Source organism: Aedes aegypti, chromosome 2 (assembly GCF_002204515.2).
Source record: "Aedes aegypti strain LVP_AGWG chromosome 2, AaegL5.0 Primary Assembly, whole genome shotgun sequence".
In the NCBI taxonomy this organism is placed as follows: domain Eukaryota; kingdom Metazoa; phylum Arthropoda; class Insecta; order Diptera; family Culicidae; genus Aedes; species Aedes aegypti.
Genome location: NC_035108.1, coordinates 468,434,602 through 468,453,218, shown reverse-complemented (window position 1 = coordinate 468,453,218; position 18,617 = coordinate 468,434,602). Strand labels below are relative to the sequence as shown.

The 18,617-nt window shown below is 40.3% G+C and overlaps 1 protein-coding gene across 1 annotated transcript in view; it reads left to right on the top strand.

The window, feature by feature from the left end:
* LOC5568083 (cadherin-related tumor suppressor) overlaps window positions 1-18,617 on the top strand; it is a 233,900-nt gene that overhangs the window by 70,672 nt on the left and 144,611 nt on the right. Inside the window, exon 3 of the mRNA XM_021839701.1 lies at window positions 6,943-12,867. Coding sequence (XP_021695393.1) covers window positions 7,603-12,867 — 5,265 coding nt within the window. The 5' untranslated portion in view covers window positions 6,943-7,602. The remainder of the gene's footprint in view (window positions 1-6,942; window positions 12,868-18,617) is intronic.

Genomic DNA, 18,617 nt, shown 5'->3' with positions numbered 1-18,617 from the left:
GCGGAAAAGAAAAAGACCGAGGATAAGTCCATACGTGGTGCCTCTTGTTTGATGCGGTGAATGCAAAAAAAAACATGTCTTCAATAACACTGCGGAACACATTTTTGTCTCAAGCACCAAAATAACCGCTATTCACTCAATTAAGGGTTGCTGAATCCATTGTCGTATTCAAAAATATCATAGCACGTCTAGGTTTTGAGATATCGGCTGTTGAAAATGCAAAAATTGACTATTTCAGCCAACTTGCATGCAAGTTTGCCAGCTTGTAAGGCAATTTATTTGCATAATTTGCCACAGAATTCAAACTTTATGTGTATAACAATACTTATAGGTAAAGTTTATAATACTTTCGGTGCGGAAAATTTGTTTTTTGATTGTTTTAAAAAGTATTGTATTTTCCCATATAAGAGAAACGAAGAATTTTGTATGGAGAAAGCAAGCATGTCGAAAAAATCGGTTTAATCTAAATTTTATTGCGAAATTTCATCCAAATACTTAGTGGCTTAGATCACAAAAAAGTTTGATAAATTATACTTTATATTGTGTGTAAACATCAATAAAATCAGTGTTTTATACAACTTTGGCGACCTGTAGCTTAAAATTGTGACGTGCTGGAACATTTCTGAAAATGGCATCAGATTCAGCAACCTCAAATCTACTCGAGACACATAATTTGATCCTTGAGACACGCAAAAATGTCATTTTTGTAACGCTGTGTAATGCATTATGCACGGTCAATGCACGGCATTCCGATATTTTATTCTGTATTATGAAGGACATTCAACGCATTTATGATTTTTTGCCAATCCTCGAAAATTTATTGCCATCAAAATATCTCTTTTTATAGACAAAATAACGCTTGTACATGAGTGAAAATTTTACCACCAAAGAACTTTGCTCAATCATCAGAATCTCAATTCTTGCCAAACAAGACTCTTGATTCGAAAGTTCTCGAATATATCCCCATGACAAATCATACGCTGTAAACTTTCCTGCAGCGGACATTGCCGGGAGACCATCTTCTCCCACGGCAAACAACTCGCTGGAACTTTCCGGCAGCGGACATTGCCGGGGACCATTTTTCCCTACGGCAAACGACTCGCTGGAATCTTCCGGCAGCGGACATTGCCGGGGACCCTTTTTCCCCATGGCAAACAACACGCTGTAAGCTTATCGGCAGCGGACATTGCTGGGATTTTTCTTTCTCCACGGCAAATAACGCGCTGTAAGCTTTTCGATCTGACATTTACTTACTTGATACTTGATGGGCTACAATTCGCTACGATGAATCTGCGCCGAATGGATGAGTCTTCTCCACTGGGCTCGGTCCTGGGCCAATCGCTTCCAGTCGCCCTGAACGTTAAGTGCCCTTAAGTCCTCCTCAACCGCAAAAAGCCATCGTGTGCGCGGCCTACCACGAAGTCGGCGGCCTCGTCCGGGTTCTCTGTTGAATATTATCTTTGCTTGTCGTTCTTCCGGCATACGGGCAACGTGACCAGCCCAACGCAGCCTGCCGTGTTTTATGCGCTTGACAATATCCACCTCTTTATACACTTGGTACAACTCGTGATTCATGCGACGCCGCCAGATGCCGTTTTCTAGTTTACCGCCGAGTATTGTTCGCAGCACTTTACGTTCAAACACCCCGAAAGCTCTCCGGTCGACTTCCTTCAATGTCCATGATTCATGGCCATAAAGGACAACCGGAAGGATCAGTGTCTTGTATAACGCGAGTTTTGTTTTCGTTTGCAGGCTACGGGACTTCAGCTGGTTACGGAGCCCGTAGAAAGCCCGACTCGCAGCTGCAATACGTCTTTTCACCTCGCGGGTAACATCATTATCGCATGTCACTAGTGTTCCAAGATACACAAATTCTTCCACCACTTCAAACTTATCACCACCTAGCACCATTTCGCTACCACTAACACGTCCGGACCCACGTTGACCACCAGCTATCATGTACTTCGTTTTTGTGGTGTTGATCGTGAGCCCGATTCTCGCTGTCTCCCTCTTGAAAGGCACGAACACCTCTTCCACTGCCCGACGGTCAATCCCGATGATGTCGATATCGTCCGCGAAGCCAAGGAGCATATGAGAACGTGTGATAATGGTACCGCTTCTCTGCACACCGGCTCTCCTGATAGCACCTTCGAGCGCTATGTTAAACAGCAAGTTAGAAAGAGCGTCACCCTGTTTCAATCCATCTAAGGTTACGAACGATGATGAAATCTCGTCCACCACCCGCACACTTGATTTTGATCCATCAAGCGTTGCACGAATCAGTCTAATCAGCTTCGCCGGAACGCCATGTTCGGACATAATTTGCCACAACTCGTTTCTCTTCACTGAATCGTACGCTGCTTTGAAATCTATAAACAGATGATGAGTCTGCAAGTTGTACTCCCGGAATTTATCTAGGATTTGACGCAGGGTAAACATTTGATCCGTCGTTGATCGGCCCTCTCGAAAACCAGCTTGGTATTCGCCGACAAAGGACTCCTCATACGGTCTCAATCTGTTGAACAGAACTCCAGGCATGATTTTGTACGCCGAATTAAGCATTAATTAATTAATGCTCAAGGCAAAACATCAAGGTCGATTATAACATGCTGCTTTTTTGTTCACTTCACTAGCCACCGTAAACTTTCGGTCACCTTGTCAGATTCTGCAGGAACTTGCGTCACACTTTTTCACACAAGCAGAAAACAAACATCATACGGGGAGCCGGGAATTTCATTCTACACAAATCAACTTGTTCTTCCATTTGTATTCTTTTCTCACTAATTTCACTCTTGCAACGCTGAAGGGTGATTCCTCCCATTAAACGAATATGGGAAAACCAGGTATTTCTCCGCAAATTAGCAGAAAACTGGAGTTTAGATTATCGATGCATACGCAACTTACCCAGGCAAGTGTCGGTTCGCAAGTGACAGAAAGAATATGCTCAATGCGCTAGACCGCTTGCTGCGATCAATTATATTGCCACTACCCAACACAGTGCAATCTACGCCTCACACTAACTATAAGGTCAACACATCGAAAGGGTTTTACATTACTTTTATCAAGCGGACTCCAATGTGACCTTAGGCGTTTATTCCGAAATTGCATTTGAAATGACCCATAAATTTTTAAATCAATTTTTCCAAGAATTTATACTTCTGAAAGTAAGGATGAATTCCACTAGTATTTTTTACAGATTCCTCAGACAAATTTCCCTCATGTAAACCTTCTGGTATTCTTATGGAAATCTATTTTAGATTTTTTTAAAGAATGGCTGTAACGTTTTCCGCAAAATTCCACCAAACAAGTCTTGAAATTTGAAGAGATTTTTAAAGTGAATTCCTTGGGAATTCTTCCAAGAACAGAAATTCAAAAAACGTTACAAATACTCCCTGAACGCTTCTTAGGATTACTTTAGAAATTCTTTTAGAACACTTGTGTACACAACAAAATCAAGCTATACAAATGTTTGAATAAAAAAAGCTAAAAGAGAGGTTAAAAATATTAAAAATTAACAATGAATTATCAAAACTTCCTCCTCGATTGGTTTAGAGAATTTCTGCTGGAATTTCCTGATGAATACTATTAGGAAATTCCTAAGCAGCTGTTCCATCAGAGATGATGCCAAAGTGACTGCAGGGCATCTACTGGAATTTTCTCAGCCATTGGATTCTATGGAATCAATGGAAGATATCTTGAAAAAAAAAACTTATGGAGGAATTGCCAAATAATTTTCGGAAAAATTCGTACGTAAATGTTTGGAATGCAATTCTTTAAGCAATTTTTGGAGAATAATCGTAAAAAACTGATGATATCCCTTAAACAAAAGAAACATGTGAAACAGTTTTTCATTGAATTTCTTTTGGAACTCCTGAAGATATTCTAGTAATGGCTGTATGCATTTCTTACGTTATTCCTGTAAACAAATTTTGAGAGAAATCAATGGAGCAATTCCTATAAGAATCCGAGGAATCATGGTGTAACTATTTTTGGAATCTAAGAAGAACTGGCTCTTGATTTTTTTTAGTTCCATAGATAAATACATGGAAGAATTTTCAAAGATACCTATGGAAGATATCACTTCATGAGTCCCTTGAGGAGTGCAAAAATCAATAGAGTAAAGTGGGGCAAAAGTTCGAGTGGGGCAAGAGTTTCTTTTTAAGATTTCTAGCTCAATTCAAAACAAAACTTTTAAATGCCGTGGTGGCTCAAATGCTATTCAAATAAGAGACTTTCACTTCAAATATCATGAAAATCGATTGAGATTTGGAAAAGTTATGGATACTTGTTGGTTTTCGACGTGAATATTGTAATTTTTAGTCAAACTTTCGTAGCATGGAACCAATTGAAGATAAAATCTTTTTCAGTATTTTATGTAAGGGCGTTTCTAGGCCTATCATAAGGATGCTTTGAAGTGTATTAGTTTTTGCATAAATGCTTGGAAACAATTTTTAGCCCATAGTGGGGCAAAAGTTCGAATCAGCGGGGCAAAAGTTCGACCCATATATAAAGTCACGGAAAATTTTGCAAATTGCTTAAAATCCACATATTATCTTCAAATTTAGCAAAATTTGTCTGATCGTGCGAAAAATGTCACCAAAATTTAACATTTCCACTTAGTTTTGCGAAAAACTGCTATTTTTGAGTATATTACAATTAACCCTGTTTTGTGCCATTTTTTGATGAAAATTTAGTGAGTATATTTCGTCAATCTTAAGTTTACGGCTGGTGTAAAGTATGCCTGTCATAAAAGTATCGATATTTTGTGTTTTAGCCAGCGAACTTTTGCCCCACACTAGATTCGAACTCTTGCCCCACCGTTGGGGCAAAAGTTCGTTTAAGACAATCAATTTTGAAACTGTTATAACTAAAAATGGGTAAATTTTGTGACACAAGTTTGTTCAGCAAAATTATAGCCAATATGTTAAAGTTTCACTGTATGGTATTTGTTTTGTCTCAACTGCTCTTGTTTTCCTAGAAACTTTGATTATACCACTAAGGTCGAACTTTTGCCCCACCTTACTCTATGGGTAAATCCCTTCTCTCATATCATATCTCGAAAAATGAAGGTGGCGTAGGTGGAACTTGTTTTGAAGGAATCTTTACGAAACATTCCATGAAGAATATATGATATTATTCTTTCTGAGTTTAATGTTATTTCTTCAGAGATTCCGAGATGAATACTAAAACATTCTTTAGAAAAAACTGTTTCAAAAAAATGGTGAAATTTTGTAGAGGAACTCTTATATGAATTCCTGAGAAAATTACGAATTGAATCAAAATTCAAAGTACTTTCAGTATAAAAATTCGAAATACTCTCATAAACAATTTATGTTAGAGTTCGTAACAAACTTAAGAAGTGAACTTAAGAAAAATATTTGGATGAATATCAAGAGAAAACATTAGAGACACAGCAGGGAACATACAGAGAATCATTGAAAAATCCTCCGAAGAATTCCTGGTTGGATTAATTTTATGATTACTAGTAATTTTTCTGTCAGATTATTAGCAAAAATCTGAGCAGTTTCGCAAGATTCTGTATTAGAGAAACTTTGGAGAAGATCTTCCTCAGATATCTTGGAGTTGTTGACGTTCTCCAATAATTTTTCAAAAGTTTTATCATGCCGCATTTATTTTATGAATATAAATTTCGCACACAATCTTTGGAAAGCTCAAGCATAAAATGTATCTCCTTAGCAAAATAGTTGACTAAGTCTTTTGCTACGCCCATGTGTTCTTAGGAGAAACCTGGCAAACTTAACAAGGTATAATGTTCGCAATTCTGTTTGCAAAGGACCTAATCGATTTGGCTTAAACTTCAAAAACGAACTGTAAACGATTTCAGAGCCGCTATTTGTAAATTTTGACGAACGCATTTCCAAACGATACGCCCTGGTCCGCGGTGTCGCAATTTGTTCTGCTGAAATCGGACATACTTTCGGCACAATTAACGTCAGAATTTTCCCGCGAAGACATTCTCCCTGCGCCTGAAATTTTGCATTCGCCGGAGAGTCAACCGGACTACCGATCATTTAAGCGCGACAAGACCCCGACCAGTCCAAGTGAAGCGGTCGGTGATGCGGCGGTGCAGGAAGCCTTCCCTTGTTCCGATGCAGCATTCCTCGTCGTCTTGTTTGGAGTGGACGACTGAAGAAACGCAGCAGAAGCACAGGTTCGCATCTCGGGCGCAGCAAAGACTTGTTGTTACTTAGCCCCGAGCGGTACTGGTTGCGCTATTGAGAAATTACATGCTGCCTTTTTTTTGCTCCCATCATCGGGTTCGAGCTGGATGTGATCTTTTGCGAAAAGAGCACTTCTTTCTTGCCAAGTCTCTGCCGGAAAAGTTGCGTTCTAGCCAAACGCTATTAGGTAGTCGATCATTTTTGGACACCATCCCCGTCAGGTGATCACGTATCAGATTATTCTTCGTGGGGGAAAGAAGGCGAAAGGGGAGAAGGAAATTCTTGAAAAATGTTTTCCCTTCGGTTTTCGAGACATTCAGTAAGAATTTTTGGGCTGCAAATGTGTATGGAATGATCAACGAAGACGACGACGACGACGACCACGTCCATACGCCGTCTGAATCTCTCCTGGTGGTAGTGGTGTTAACCTGCGATGAACTTGTTCCATGCCTCTTGGCACAAAGCCTGTGTGTGAATGTGCTGATCTTATGCTGTGGCACCTCCGTCCATCGATCGCGGGGCTCAGCAGCTATGTGTGGTGAGCTTTTCGAGCTGAGCTTGTCTGGGTGAACTCTCGTGCTGGGCATCTCAAGAAACTCCATACCTTTGAAGAGTTCTCTCGGAGCTGCAGGTTTTGGGTCGTTGTTGTTGGTTCTGTTATCTCGTGTCTTGGGCATACATCCTTTTCTATGTGTGTGCGCGAAGATGTACTTTTAATAAATTACAACAACAAATTTGAAGAGAAAATTTTGTCTTGCAGGATCGCTCCCCGCTCAGGTGTGTGTGCTTCGGTGTTGTTGCCAGAGGAGCAGAGTGCAGAGGAAGAAAAAAAGTGGAAAAAATGATGTAGGAAACTTGAAGTTTTTAAAATTTCAAGAAGCAAGAAAAGGAGAGAACATCCAAAGGCAGCAAAGTGCGCGCGGTGTCAAGAAAGGTTCAAGATAAAGTGCACGAGAGTTAGAGAGAAGGAGAAGAAAACGAAGAAGAGTTAGAAACCGACCGACAGTGAGTGAAGACCTGTGTGCATAGTTTGTATTCGGGTTGTACGGCTATAATGATTTTTAATTTTTAAAATGAGTTCCATCGTCGGCTGAAGACATAGGATCGGAATAAAATTAATCATTACAATTAGCATTAAACGGTTGGTGTGGTGCTGTGGATTGTGCCGAAAAAAAAAGTGAGTTGTAAAGCCACGTGCAGCGTTGACCACTGTGAAGTTTAAGGGAGTTATAACGAAATGCGAAAAGTGTTAGCCGTTTATGATGGATCGTGCCCGCGGTAGTAGAAACCAGTCCCAGAAACTAGCTCCAGCAGTATTATGACGCACCGTTTAGGTGGAGCTAAGAATTTGGGTGCAGCAAGTAGTGAAGCAAAATTGCGCTAGAAAAATATTTCCGATTCGACACAAAGTCCAGTGAAAATGCGGTGTGCCAGTTTAAAAATTGCCTTTTGGCTGCTAGTCATACTAGAGTTGTATGCCGCGATAGACTGCGTAGGTGCACACGGGCCTGGGCCTGGACCGGGGCCAGGTGTAGTGATAGGAGCTCGACGACGATCGTCAAACGATGGTGCAATGCAATCGCGCGCCGTTGACACCAGAGTTCAGTTCGAAGTGTTTGAAAATGAACCTCGTGGAACTGTCGTGGGATATATTCCAACCAAACCCGGATTCACCTATCGATTCAATGAACCGCCACGAGAATTCGTCCTCGATCCGAACACGGGTGAAATCAAAACGAATGCAATTCTCGACAGAGAAACCACAAAAAACGATCGACACGATCTGGTGATACTGTCCAGTCAGCCAACGTATCCCATCGAAGTGCGAATAACAGTAATTGATGTTAACGACAATGCTCCGGAATTTCCAGAACCAAGCATAGCTGTGTCATTCTCGGAAAGTGCCATATCCGGTACCAGACTGTTACTGGATGCCGCTACCGATAAGGACATCGGTGAGAACGGAGTCACTGATGACTACCGGATCGTCGACGGAAATCACGACGAAAAGTTCCGTCTAGCAGTTACCACTAATCCCAGCGGAGATGTCTACTACCTTCATCTCGAAACAACTGGGAAGCTTGATCGCGAAACGCGTGGCTCTTATATGCTAAATATATCAGCTAAAGACGGAGGAACTCCACCCCGTTTCGGCTACCTGCAAGTTAACGTTACGATCCTAGATGTGAACGATAACCCTCCCATATTCGATCACAGCGACTACATTGTGTCATTGAACGAAAGTGTTGTACCGGGAACCCCGGTTCTTCAAGTGATGGCATCGGACAACGACCTGGGCGACAATAGCAAAATTACTTATTACCTTTCGGACACCGAAACGCAATTCACGGTAGACCCCGAGACCGGAGTCATCTCCACTACAGAACAACTAACCTGTCCCCATCAGAACTGCCAATCGCTATCGCGACCCGACGGAACATGCCCCAAAAGCTGCGTGTTCACCGTATTCGCCCGCGATCATGGCTCTCCGCGACAAGACGGCCGAACGTATGTAACAGTCAACCTCGTCGACACCAACGATCATGATCCGGTCATCCGATTCCAGTACTTCCCACCAACGGGAAGCTACGCGACCGTAGACGAGAATGCTGCCAACAGCTCCGTCGTTGCGGCTGTATCAGTCGTCGACATGGACGAAGGCCTCAATGGCGATACCAGTTTGAAGATCATTGCTGGCAATGATCTCCAACACTTCCGGTTGGAAAAATCGCCAAGCTTCTACATTGTACGGGTCAACGGAGTGCTCGATCGCGAGGAGATCGGCAAGTACAATCTGACTGTGGTGGCAACGGACCGTGGAACGCCTCCACGCACGGCAACTGCCCACCTGATCATCCACGTCAACGATGTGAACGATCATGAACCAGTGTTCGAAAAATCAGAATATTCCACCGTTTTGAGCGAGCTGGCTCCACCGGGAACCTATGTTGCCAGCATCACCGCAACAGACGAAGACACCGGCGTAAACGCCCAAATCATCTACGATTTCGTTTCGGGTAACAACAATCAGTGGTTCAAAATCGATCCATCATCCGGCCTGATCACAACCCAAGCACAACTGGATCGTGAGGTGAACGGAAACATCGAACTGAGCATCTCGGCCCGAGACGGAGGACCCAATCCCAAGTGGGCCCATACACAGCTCAAAGTGACCATTCTGGACGAGAACGACGAAGCTCCCCAGTTCTCACAGCCCCGCCTCAACATCACCCTGAACGAGAACACAAAACCGAAAACCGTGGTAGCCATCCTAACCGCCGAAGATCACGATCAAGGAACGAACGGCAGCATCACCTACTCCTTCCACCCCAGCGTGGAGAAAAACTATCCGGGAGTTTTCCATCTGGATTCCATATCCGGTCAACTGACTACCAAAAGCAGTCTCGATCGGGAGAAAGTTGCCAGCTACAACATCCAAGTGATCGCACGCGATCAAGGTACTCCACCGCAATCATCCACGGCAACGGTTCAGCTGAACATCGACGACACAAACGATAACAATCCGGAATTCTACCCGAAGCAGTACTTTTTAGCTTTAGCGGAGGATACTGCACCCGGAAGGCACATCCTTCAGGTGAAAGCAACCGATCAAGACGAAGGCATTAACGCAATGATATCCTATGAGATCGTCAGCGGCGGAGATGGGTTGTTTGTGATCGATAGCACTAGTGGACAAATCACGCTGAGGGGTAGCTTGAAGAAGTCGTCCAAGCCGTTGCATAAGATCGTGATTGCCGCGAAGGATAAAGGAGGACGACGAGCTGAAAAGGACGCAGTTGTGGAGATTATCAAGGAGTCGATCATGGAGGAAATCGAGTTCGATACACTCACTGGGTATGAGTTTCAGTTGGTGGAGGATAACGGTTTGGATGGAGTGAGTGCTGAACGGGAAGTTGGACAGATCAGGTCAAAATCTTCCCCGTCGGTGAGAAATGTCGAGTATTCACTTCTTCAAGGTGATCCGAGGGAATGCTTTAAAATCAATTCGAGAACTGGGATGATTAGCAGCGCAAAGATCGTTGATCGCGAAACTTCACCATTCTATAGCATCACGGTAGCAGCTCGCAATGGGCTAGCTTTTGGGCAAACGATAGTGAATATTTCGATAGTGGATTTGAACGATAATGCACCAGTGTTTACGCATGATCACGACGAGATTAATCTCCCGGAAAATACAGCCGTTGGCCAGGAAATATACCTTTCCAAAGCAAAAGACGCCGACTCGGGTGCAAACAGTCGGATAACCTATAGCTTGAACTACAACCCGCAAAACCTGTTCAGGGTTTCTGAAACAACCGGGGTAATCTATCTGAATCGACCAATTCTGGTAGATCCGGGAACGGTTTTGAATTTGGAAATCATGGCAACGGACGGTGGCGATCCGCAGTTGTCTACAAAGAGTACCGTAACAGTGACGATCGAAGATGTAAACGATCATACTCCGGTTTTCGATCACACATCGTACGAAACTTCTCTGCTGGAGTCGATGCCGGTAAATTCAAGATTTTTTGCATTGGCTGCATCCGATGCGGACATCGGCCTAAATCAAAGGATCTCATATGCGATCATCGAAGGCAACGTGGATGGGAAGTTTGGTGTCTTCCCCGATGGGTTTTTGTATGTAAAAAGCGCGCTAGATCGGGAGGAACGAGATTACTACTCGCTGACAATAACGTGTACGGACGAAGGGGAACCACCAAGGAGCTCCTCGGTTCCGGTGATTGTGCATGTGATCGATGAGAATGATAACCCACCACAGTTTACCAACAGCACGTTCATCTTCAGTGTGGCCGAGAACGAACCGGCCGATACTTTTGTGGGGAAGTTGACTGCCGTCGATCGTGACATTGGACGGAATGCCGAGCTGATCTATATGCTGTCGAGCAAGCAGGAAGACTTTATAATCGATTCGCGAAACGGATTCATAAAAACGTTGCACGAATTCGACCGGGAAGCGCTGGTACAGACGACCGGACAAAATTTTATCATGCTGGAAGCGACCGTGACCGATAATGGATTGACCCGTCTGCGGGATAAAGTCAAGATAAAGGTTTTTATAACTGATGTGAATGATAATGCACCGCAGTTCGTGCGAGCCCCTTATAAGGTCCAAATCTCGGAAGGATCATCGATCGGAACCCAGCTGATTCGGGTGTACACGAACGACGCCGATGAGGGTCTTAATGGGGATGTGTTTTATTACATTGCCGAAGGGAACAGCGATGAGCGATTCGTAATTGACGATGCTACCGGTCAGATAACGCTCGCCAAAGCCCTCGATCGTGAAACGGTGTCAATGTATAAATTAACGATCGTTGCCCATGATGCTTCAATGCAGAATCGATTAAGTACGAGCACGACGGTTACAATTGAGGTTCTCGATGAGAACGATGATGCACCGGAATTTACCCAAACCCTTAGTCAAATCGCAATCAACGAAACCACATCGATCGGGACGGAGCTAATTCGATTTCGGGCCACCGATATGGATCTCGGTGTTAATAGTCAGATTACATTTTCGATTGCCGCCGGCAATCGTCGAGACACGTTTCACATCGATCCTATCACGGGCAATTTGTACCTTCATAAATTGCTAGATTACGAGGATACACAAAGCTACTCGCTAAACATCACCGCATCGGATGGTGGCAACCCACGACTATCCACAACCATTCTGTTCGTAGTGAACGTGATCGATTCGAACGATAATCCGCCGAGCTTTCCAAACACCGCAATTGTAAGGCAAATTCGTGAAGGCATTCCCATCAAAACTCCGATCGTGACTGTTACTGCCGAGGATCCAGATTCTGGCCCCAATGGCAAAGTCTCGTACGAGATCTCCAACCAGGATCCGGAAAATCGCAATCGTCATTTCGGCATCAACCCAACTACAGGTGTGATCCATACGTTACATGCCATCGATCGCGAGGCCATAGATACATACCGCCTAACGGTGATCGCGACTGATCAAGCATTAGTTCCGTCCCAGAGAATGTCTGCGGAGAAATTAGTCACGGTTATAGTGGAAGACATCAACGATAATGCACCGGTATTTGTTTCCATGAATGCTGCCATCTTGTCTATGAAAGACGTTCGTGTGGGAGTGGACAACAGTCCCAATCCGGTCATGTACATCAATGCTCACGACGCTGACTCGAGCTCCAATGGATTAGTGACGTACGAAATGACTGGTGGAAATACAGATCTGTTCAAACTGCACCGATCAACCGGTGCCATAACGCTGCGAAAAGCCATATCGAAACCGGAAATTCGTTATCAACTATCAGTGCGTGCCACCGACGAAGCCGTACAGAATGAACGTAAAAGTAGTGACGCGTATATCACGATCCTCACTACAGTGCCATCGAACAATGGACCGGTGTTTGTGAAGAAGGACATGTTCGGTAGTGTTTCGGAAAATGAACCAATCGGTACGAGCATTTTGACCGTGTCGGCCTATTTGAATTCCGTGAGTGATATCGAGTACTATGTGACCAATGTGACCGGCGATGGAAAGCAAGTGAACCGATTGTTCGACATCGACACCAAACTTGGAATACTGTCAACGGCTGCGGAACTGGATCGCGAATCCGGCGTGGAGAGCTACGAAGTGGAGGTTTATGCGATCGCCCTCGGAGGAATGCCACGAACAACCAACACCAAGGTGAGTGAAACGTTTTCATACCTTTTAATATTCAATTGTAAATGCAATCGAACACAACCCCTACGACGACCCTCTCCATTGGCGTAGCTAGGATTTTTTCCTGGAGGGGGCCTAGAAAATTCTTGATTTACCGATTACCGCAATTTTCGTAGGTTGCGAAAATTTGCGTTGATTTTATCTGTTTGTGTTTTTGACTCATATCAGCTATTATCTTTGAATATCAGTAATGCATGTAAATTACAATTTTCATTACGGAAAATTCGACACGAATGCCAAACGTATGGTAAAGTGTCCTAAATAAATATTAGTAATAATAATAATGATAATTACGGAAAATATCAATTCTTTGTCTAATCCAGTAAAAAAATCCTTCAAGAATTTTTCCAAAGAATTCACGAAGAATATCTTGAAGTTCTTGCACAAACTTTTCAAGTATCGGGGATCTCTTGATGAACTATTTCCGTACTTTTACAGTGCAAGAACGCCTTTACCAGTTTTCACTCAGTTTTTGCTGGGACTCCCACGGAATAAGTAGTTATTATTAAACAGATTTTTCCCGGAGTTTCTTTAGGCTTTATAATCTGGAATTTTTCGAAGAAACTGTATCAAATTGCTCAAAAGAAGACATCAGAATTTTAAACATTTCTCCATGAAGCTAAACTACGTACTTATCACACATAAATTTTAATTGTTGAAAATATCATTCAGTTGTTCATTAAAAGTGTATTGAGGATTTTCTGGAAATACTTAGGATTTCTCCAAGAAATATTACAATAAATACTTTGTTCAAAAATCTCTCTAAAATTCTTAAAGTCAGGGTGTCGCTACCTGAAAAAACCTGGAAAGTCAGGGAATGTCAGGGAAACCAATTTTTAACCTGGAAAGTCAGGGAATTTCACTACAGGTCAGGGAAAATTATCTATTAATACTATATTACAACATCAAACGAGTTGATTATTTGCAAATTATTGAATACGATAAATTTATTGGATGAAATGGGTAATCAATATTAGCTATTAACCATTGATAAAGCGCTGTTATGCATGGTAAAGTAAACTATATTTTACTATCTATAAAAAAATCCTCGGAATTTCGAATTTTGAAAATGTGATGAATAAGGTTCCAAGCGCTACTTTAGGATTTTCATTAGGAGCTTTCCTATATTGATGTTTAGAATCGCAGAATGAACACAAAAAATTCCCCAGATATTCTGGAGATTCTTCTGAAATTCTCCTTAAGTGATCAATCTACGATTCTTTGCAATTTGGTATGTCTGGATCATCCCCGCTATCATAAATTTAATTTTATTGACAATTTTAGGTTTACCGAATTCTTGTGAGTCGAAATTTTAGTGCTTTTCCCCTGTTCCAAGATTTTTAAGAATCCAGAAATTCTCTAAATAGAGTTTCTGCTATGATAGATTGAAATTTTGTGAGATTTCTTGAAGATACTCTTAGAAGAATCGATTATTGAATTCTTGGAGCAGTTCCTCACAGCATTGCTGGAGGCACGACAAGTTTTTATTAGAACAATAATAAATCCCTGAATGAATTTTTAAAGCATCTTTAGATGAATTCTTCGGGGAAGAAAACCAAGGCATAATTCATATGGAAAGTCCAAAATTTTTATTAAAATAAATAAATTGTACCAAATCTTCTCGAAGAATTATTTGAAGTACCTATTCAAAAAAAAAAAAAATGAATTCATTTCGAGCGAAAAAAAATTGAGACTCTTGAAAAAATCTTCCTAAGCATTCTTGAAGAAATATTCGCATTAGTTTATGGAGGAATAATGTATGATTTTCTGTAATAGTTCATGAAATAGTATCTTCTTATATTAAACAAATACATGTAGAGAAAAACATTGAGAATTTGAAATCTTGAAGATTTTAACTGAGTATGATTAGTAAGTAGATGACTCAGGATTTTCTGGGTATCTACTCAGATTTCACTATTTTTTGTTTCATACGAATCTTTAAGCTTTGAAAGAAAACACTCAAGTGATCAGTTTAATCATACTAGCTTTAAAACACGATCTAGAAAATTATCTAACAGGTTGTATTCGAGTAAAGTTAAGGCCTTTGCTAAACTGAGCGAAAGCTTTTTCTTTATACGACCTATTACGGTCCAAATAAAGACCTTAGTTTTCCTTGTAGTTGCTCAAAATTTGACGGCACTTGAAGTAATACATCAAAATCTAGAATTTCGTAGAAAGTGAACTGCGATATGTCAAACTTGGTAAACAAAATGTCGCGCTGAGCCCGACAACTATATTTTTGTTTCGTCTTTAAACCCAATTCAGTACTCTGAAATGTTTCTGAAAAATTACTGGAAGTCGACACCCTGTAGAGGATTGCTTGAAAAATTCACAGCAAAAAATATTGATTCTCTCTTGATTTCTCCTAATATTCCACAAGGTTTTCATAAATAATGAAATAAGATTTAACTGGGAAAATGATGTGAGTGATTTCTCAGAGAAGTTTTCAACAAATCTATCTGCATTTTTTCAAAGAAAATTGTCTAAGTGTTTCTTTAGATATATCTAAAAATCAATTTGATATTAATCCCCGAATTTCTTACCCATATTTTTTCAATTCAATCATTTCAAAGTTTTTAGTGGAATGGGTTCAGCTATGCTTTCATAAACTCTTCCGTGCAAATATTCAAAAAAAAATTCCAGAAATTTGTTCAGAGATTTCTCTTTTTTTATTATTAAAGTTCAATTGAATTTGGAAAAATATTGAACTCTTATCGGGAAATTCAAGAATTAATCGTAGAATTTCTGGAACTTTCTGACGTCCTGACGATGCTTTGGCGTTTTTTGTAGGATTAACTACAAAAAATATTGTTAATTTTTATCGTCTTTATAAAAGACAATGGTTTATGTTAAAACAGATGGACTTTTTATGAAGGTGTTTGTATTTTACATTTTAGAAAATGTTTCGCATGAACTCCGAAGCTTTAATATGGCAGATTAATCTAAAAACTTTTAACTATTGTGGTAGAACTGTAAAAGTTGAAGGTGAAAATATTGACGGTTTTTATCAAGAACTCTGCTAAAAATGTTTTATAACAAAATTCATAATTTAAAACTTGGAGTAAATTTTTGCATAACTTTGAAAATTCGTTGAGGAATTCCTGATGGATTTTCAGAAATCAGGAGCCATACGTATAAGAACTCTGAAAAATTTAAAAACTCCTGGAATTCATTTTTCTCCTTTAGATTCTTTAAAATGTTGCTTTTTGAAGTACGAATTTTTGTACGAAGGTGCCTAAGAATACGTCATGTGAAGGAAGGAGAAACAACAAAATGTTAAATCAGATCGAAACAACCAAAGATAAGTGATTATCTATATTTTTTTCTTTAGAGGTGAATCAATGGGCTGGATAAATAAACAATAAACTGAAGGATAATTGAAATCGGTCAAATCATATTAAAAAAAAAAAAAACAAATTTCTCAAGGAGCTCCATCACAATCTTCATAATTAAGCCAAAAAGCTTCTAGGAATTCCGCTTTGAAAATGTACAAGAATTCAATTCCAGAATATATATTTTTGCAGAATTTATAGAACAATTTCTGAAACATTGTTTAAGGAAGATCTTCACAATTTTTTTCATGAATTTCTTAATTAATCCCTGTCCATTTATTTTGCTAAATTGCTAATTTCGGAAGTAAAAATATGCCTGGGATTTTTCAATAAATTTCTTCTGGAGATTCAAAGCCAAAAGACATTCCAAAAATACTTTTCGTATATAATTCCTGTAGAATCTGGGGTTTTGAAGTAGAATTTACAAAAAAAAAAAACAAAGGAGAATTTGTAACGCAATTTACAATGCATTTTTAAAATGTTTCTGAAGGACTTATAATGAACTTTGCGAAAAAATTTTTGATAACTTTTTTGGGAAAACTAGGATCATTTACGGCTTCGGCTCCATTGGACTATTATCGGCAATCAAATTTCAAATGCCAGATACACAGAATTTTTTCTTCAAAACACATCAATGAAAACATTCAGATGTTTCTTTGTTTTATCAGCTTCCCGTTAACGAGATTGCCGAGACTGGACGAACAATTTCACCATAGATGCCATCAATTCAAATGAACACGCCTCAAATTGTGACTGATTTGGAGATTTGCCTACAGTTCTTATGGAAAATCTGCCGAAGAGAATATTTAAGGCTGCCGACATTAGTTACAAGGATATTGGTTGTTCGAAGCGTTATAAATAAGTTTCCAAGAAGGTTTTAACAAGTCTATCGGTGTGAATTGATAGAGGATTGGGCAGCGCATACATGTAAACAGGCAAAAACGTAATTTGTCCGCTGATATTCGAAAAAAATACAAAAGAAGCGCGACATCGGTTTGGACTGCCAAGAATACGTAAATTCCCCTATATGAAGGAATTTGACAGAATTAACGATTATTTAGAAAAAAAAATGTTAGGGCAAAGTTTGAACTTTTTCAAGGTTTAGCAATTTTTAGCAAATCTCAATATTATTTGACTACTTTCTAAAAGATTTGAAGCAAAAGGTATAAACCACTCTTCGATATACATTAACGAATTTGATCACTAAAATTCTTGAGACAGTGAAAAACTTACTTGGTAAAACGTAGTTTAGAGATAAATTAAAAGGTTCATTGATACGAAATTATTTAAAAAATGAAGCGAAAACATAGAAAGAACATATTGCAGGAATCAAAAATGATGACCGATTTTTTTTACTTTTTTTGAAGCCTTAAGTAAGTTTGAAATTCTTTGAAGAGATATGTTTTGAATTAGGCCTTGTTTTTCGCCAATAATTGCAGCTATTTTACGTCTTAGAAGTTCCTTTAGTAATTTTGCCTATTTATTTCTTTGCCGAGACCTTTTTTATCAATGAATGTCTTTAAAGAAATCTTATGGGGACAATCATCATCACCGGACACCTCGATCAGGGCACGCTTCATAAACACAGGAAATCGTAATTCAGTTAAAAGGATACACTATGCTGGAACATTTGAAATAGTATGGTTTGCCCTACTCAGAAAAAACGAATTTAAGGAACCGATTTTCTAGGATACTGACACTTTGTAGTGTCACAGTATTTTGAAACGGAGATGTCGAGCGACAGCAGGACGATTAATTTTTCGATGGTCGCACAATTCAACGAATTCAGAACCGCCACACTAATGCTGTGAACGACAAGCTAGGTTTTCCCACTATTATTGAACAATATAAAAGAACGTAACTACTGAAGAATGTTTATCGATAGATTCAGAAGATTTTATTTCACTTTAGAATTAAGAAAACATTTTTTTTTTCATATATATTTTCATTCAAAATTCTGGAGGGGGCCTGGAAGACTCTGGGGGGGGCCTGGCCCCCCTGGCCCCCCTGTTCCTACGCCAATGACCCTCTCCCCGAGCGAAATAGAACGGTACACAACTCCCTGGCAGGGGTCCTCGATTATCTAAGAAGAGCTATTTCCTCCCGGGTGATTATTTAAAATTCCTTCAAATTTTCAATTTTTCATATTCTCTGTTTGCCACGATGAGCTGTTTTGCCTCATTTAAGACGACGGCAGGGGAAACATCATAAAACACTTCACCAACAGACAGACAGCACAAGCTCCAAGGAAAGACAGACAGCCTCAGCTTGATTTGGGGGAAGAGACGCGGGGCAATCATTCCACATTAAACGCAAAAATCCGCACTCTGGTCAATCTCGTTTGGTGTTTTGCTTCTCTAGTTTTTTTTTCCTACTCCATTC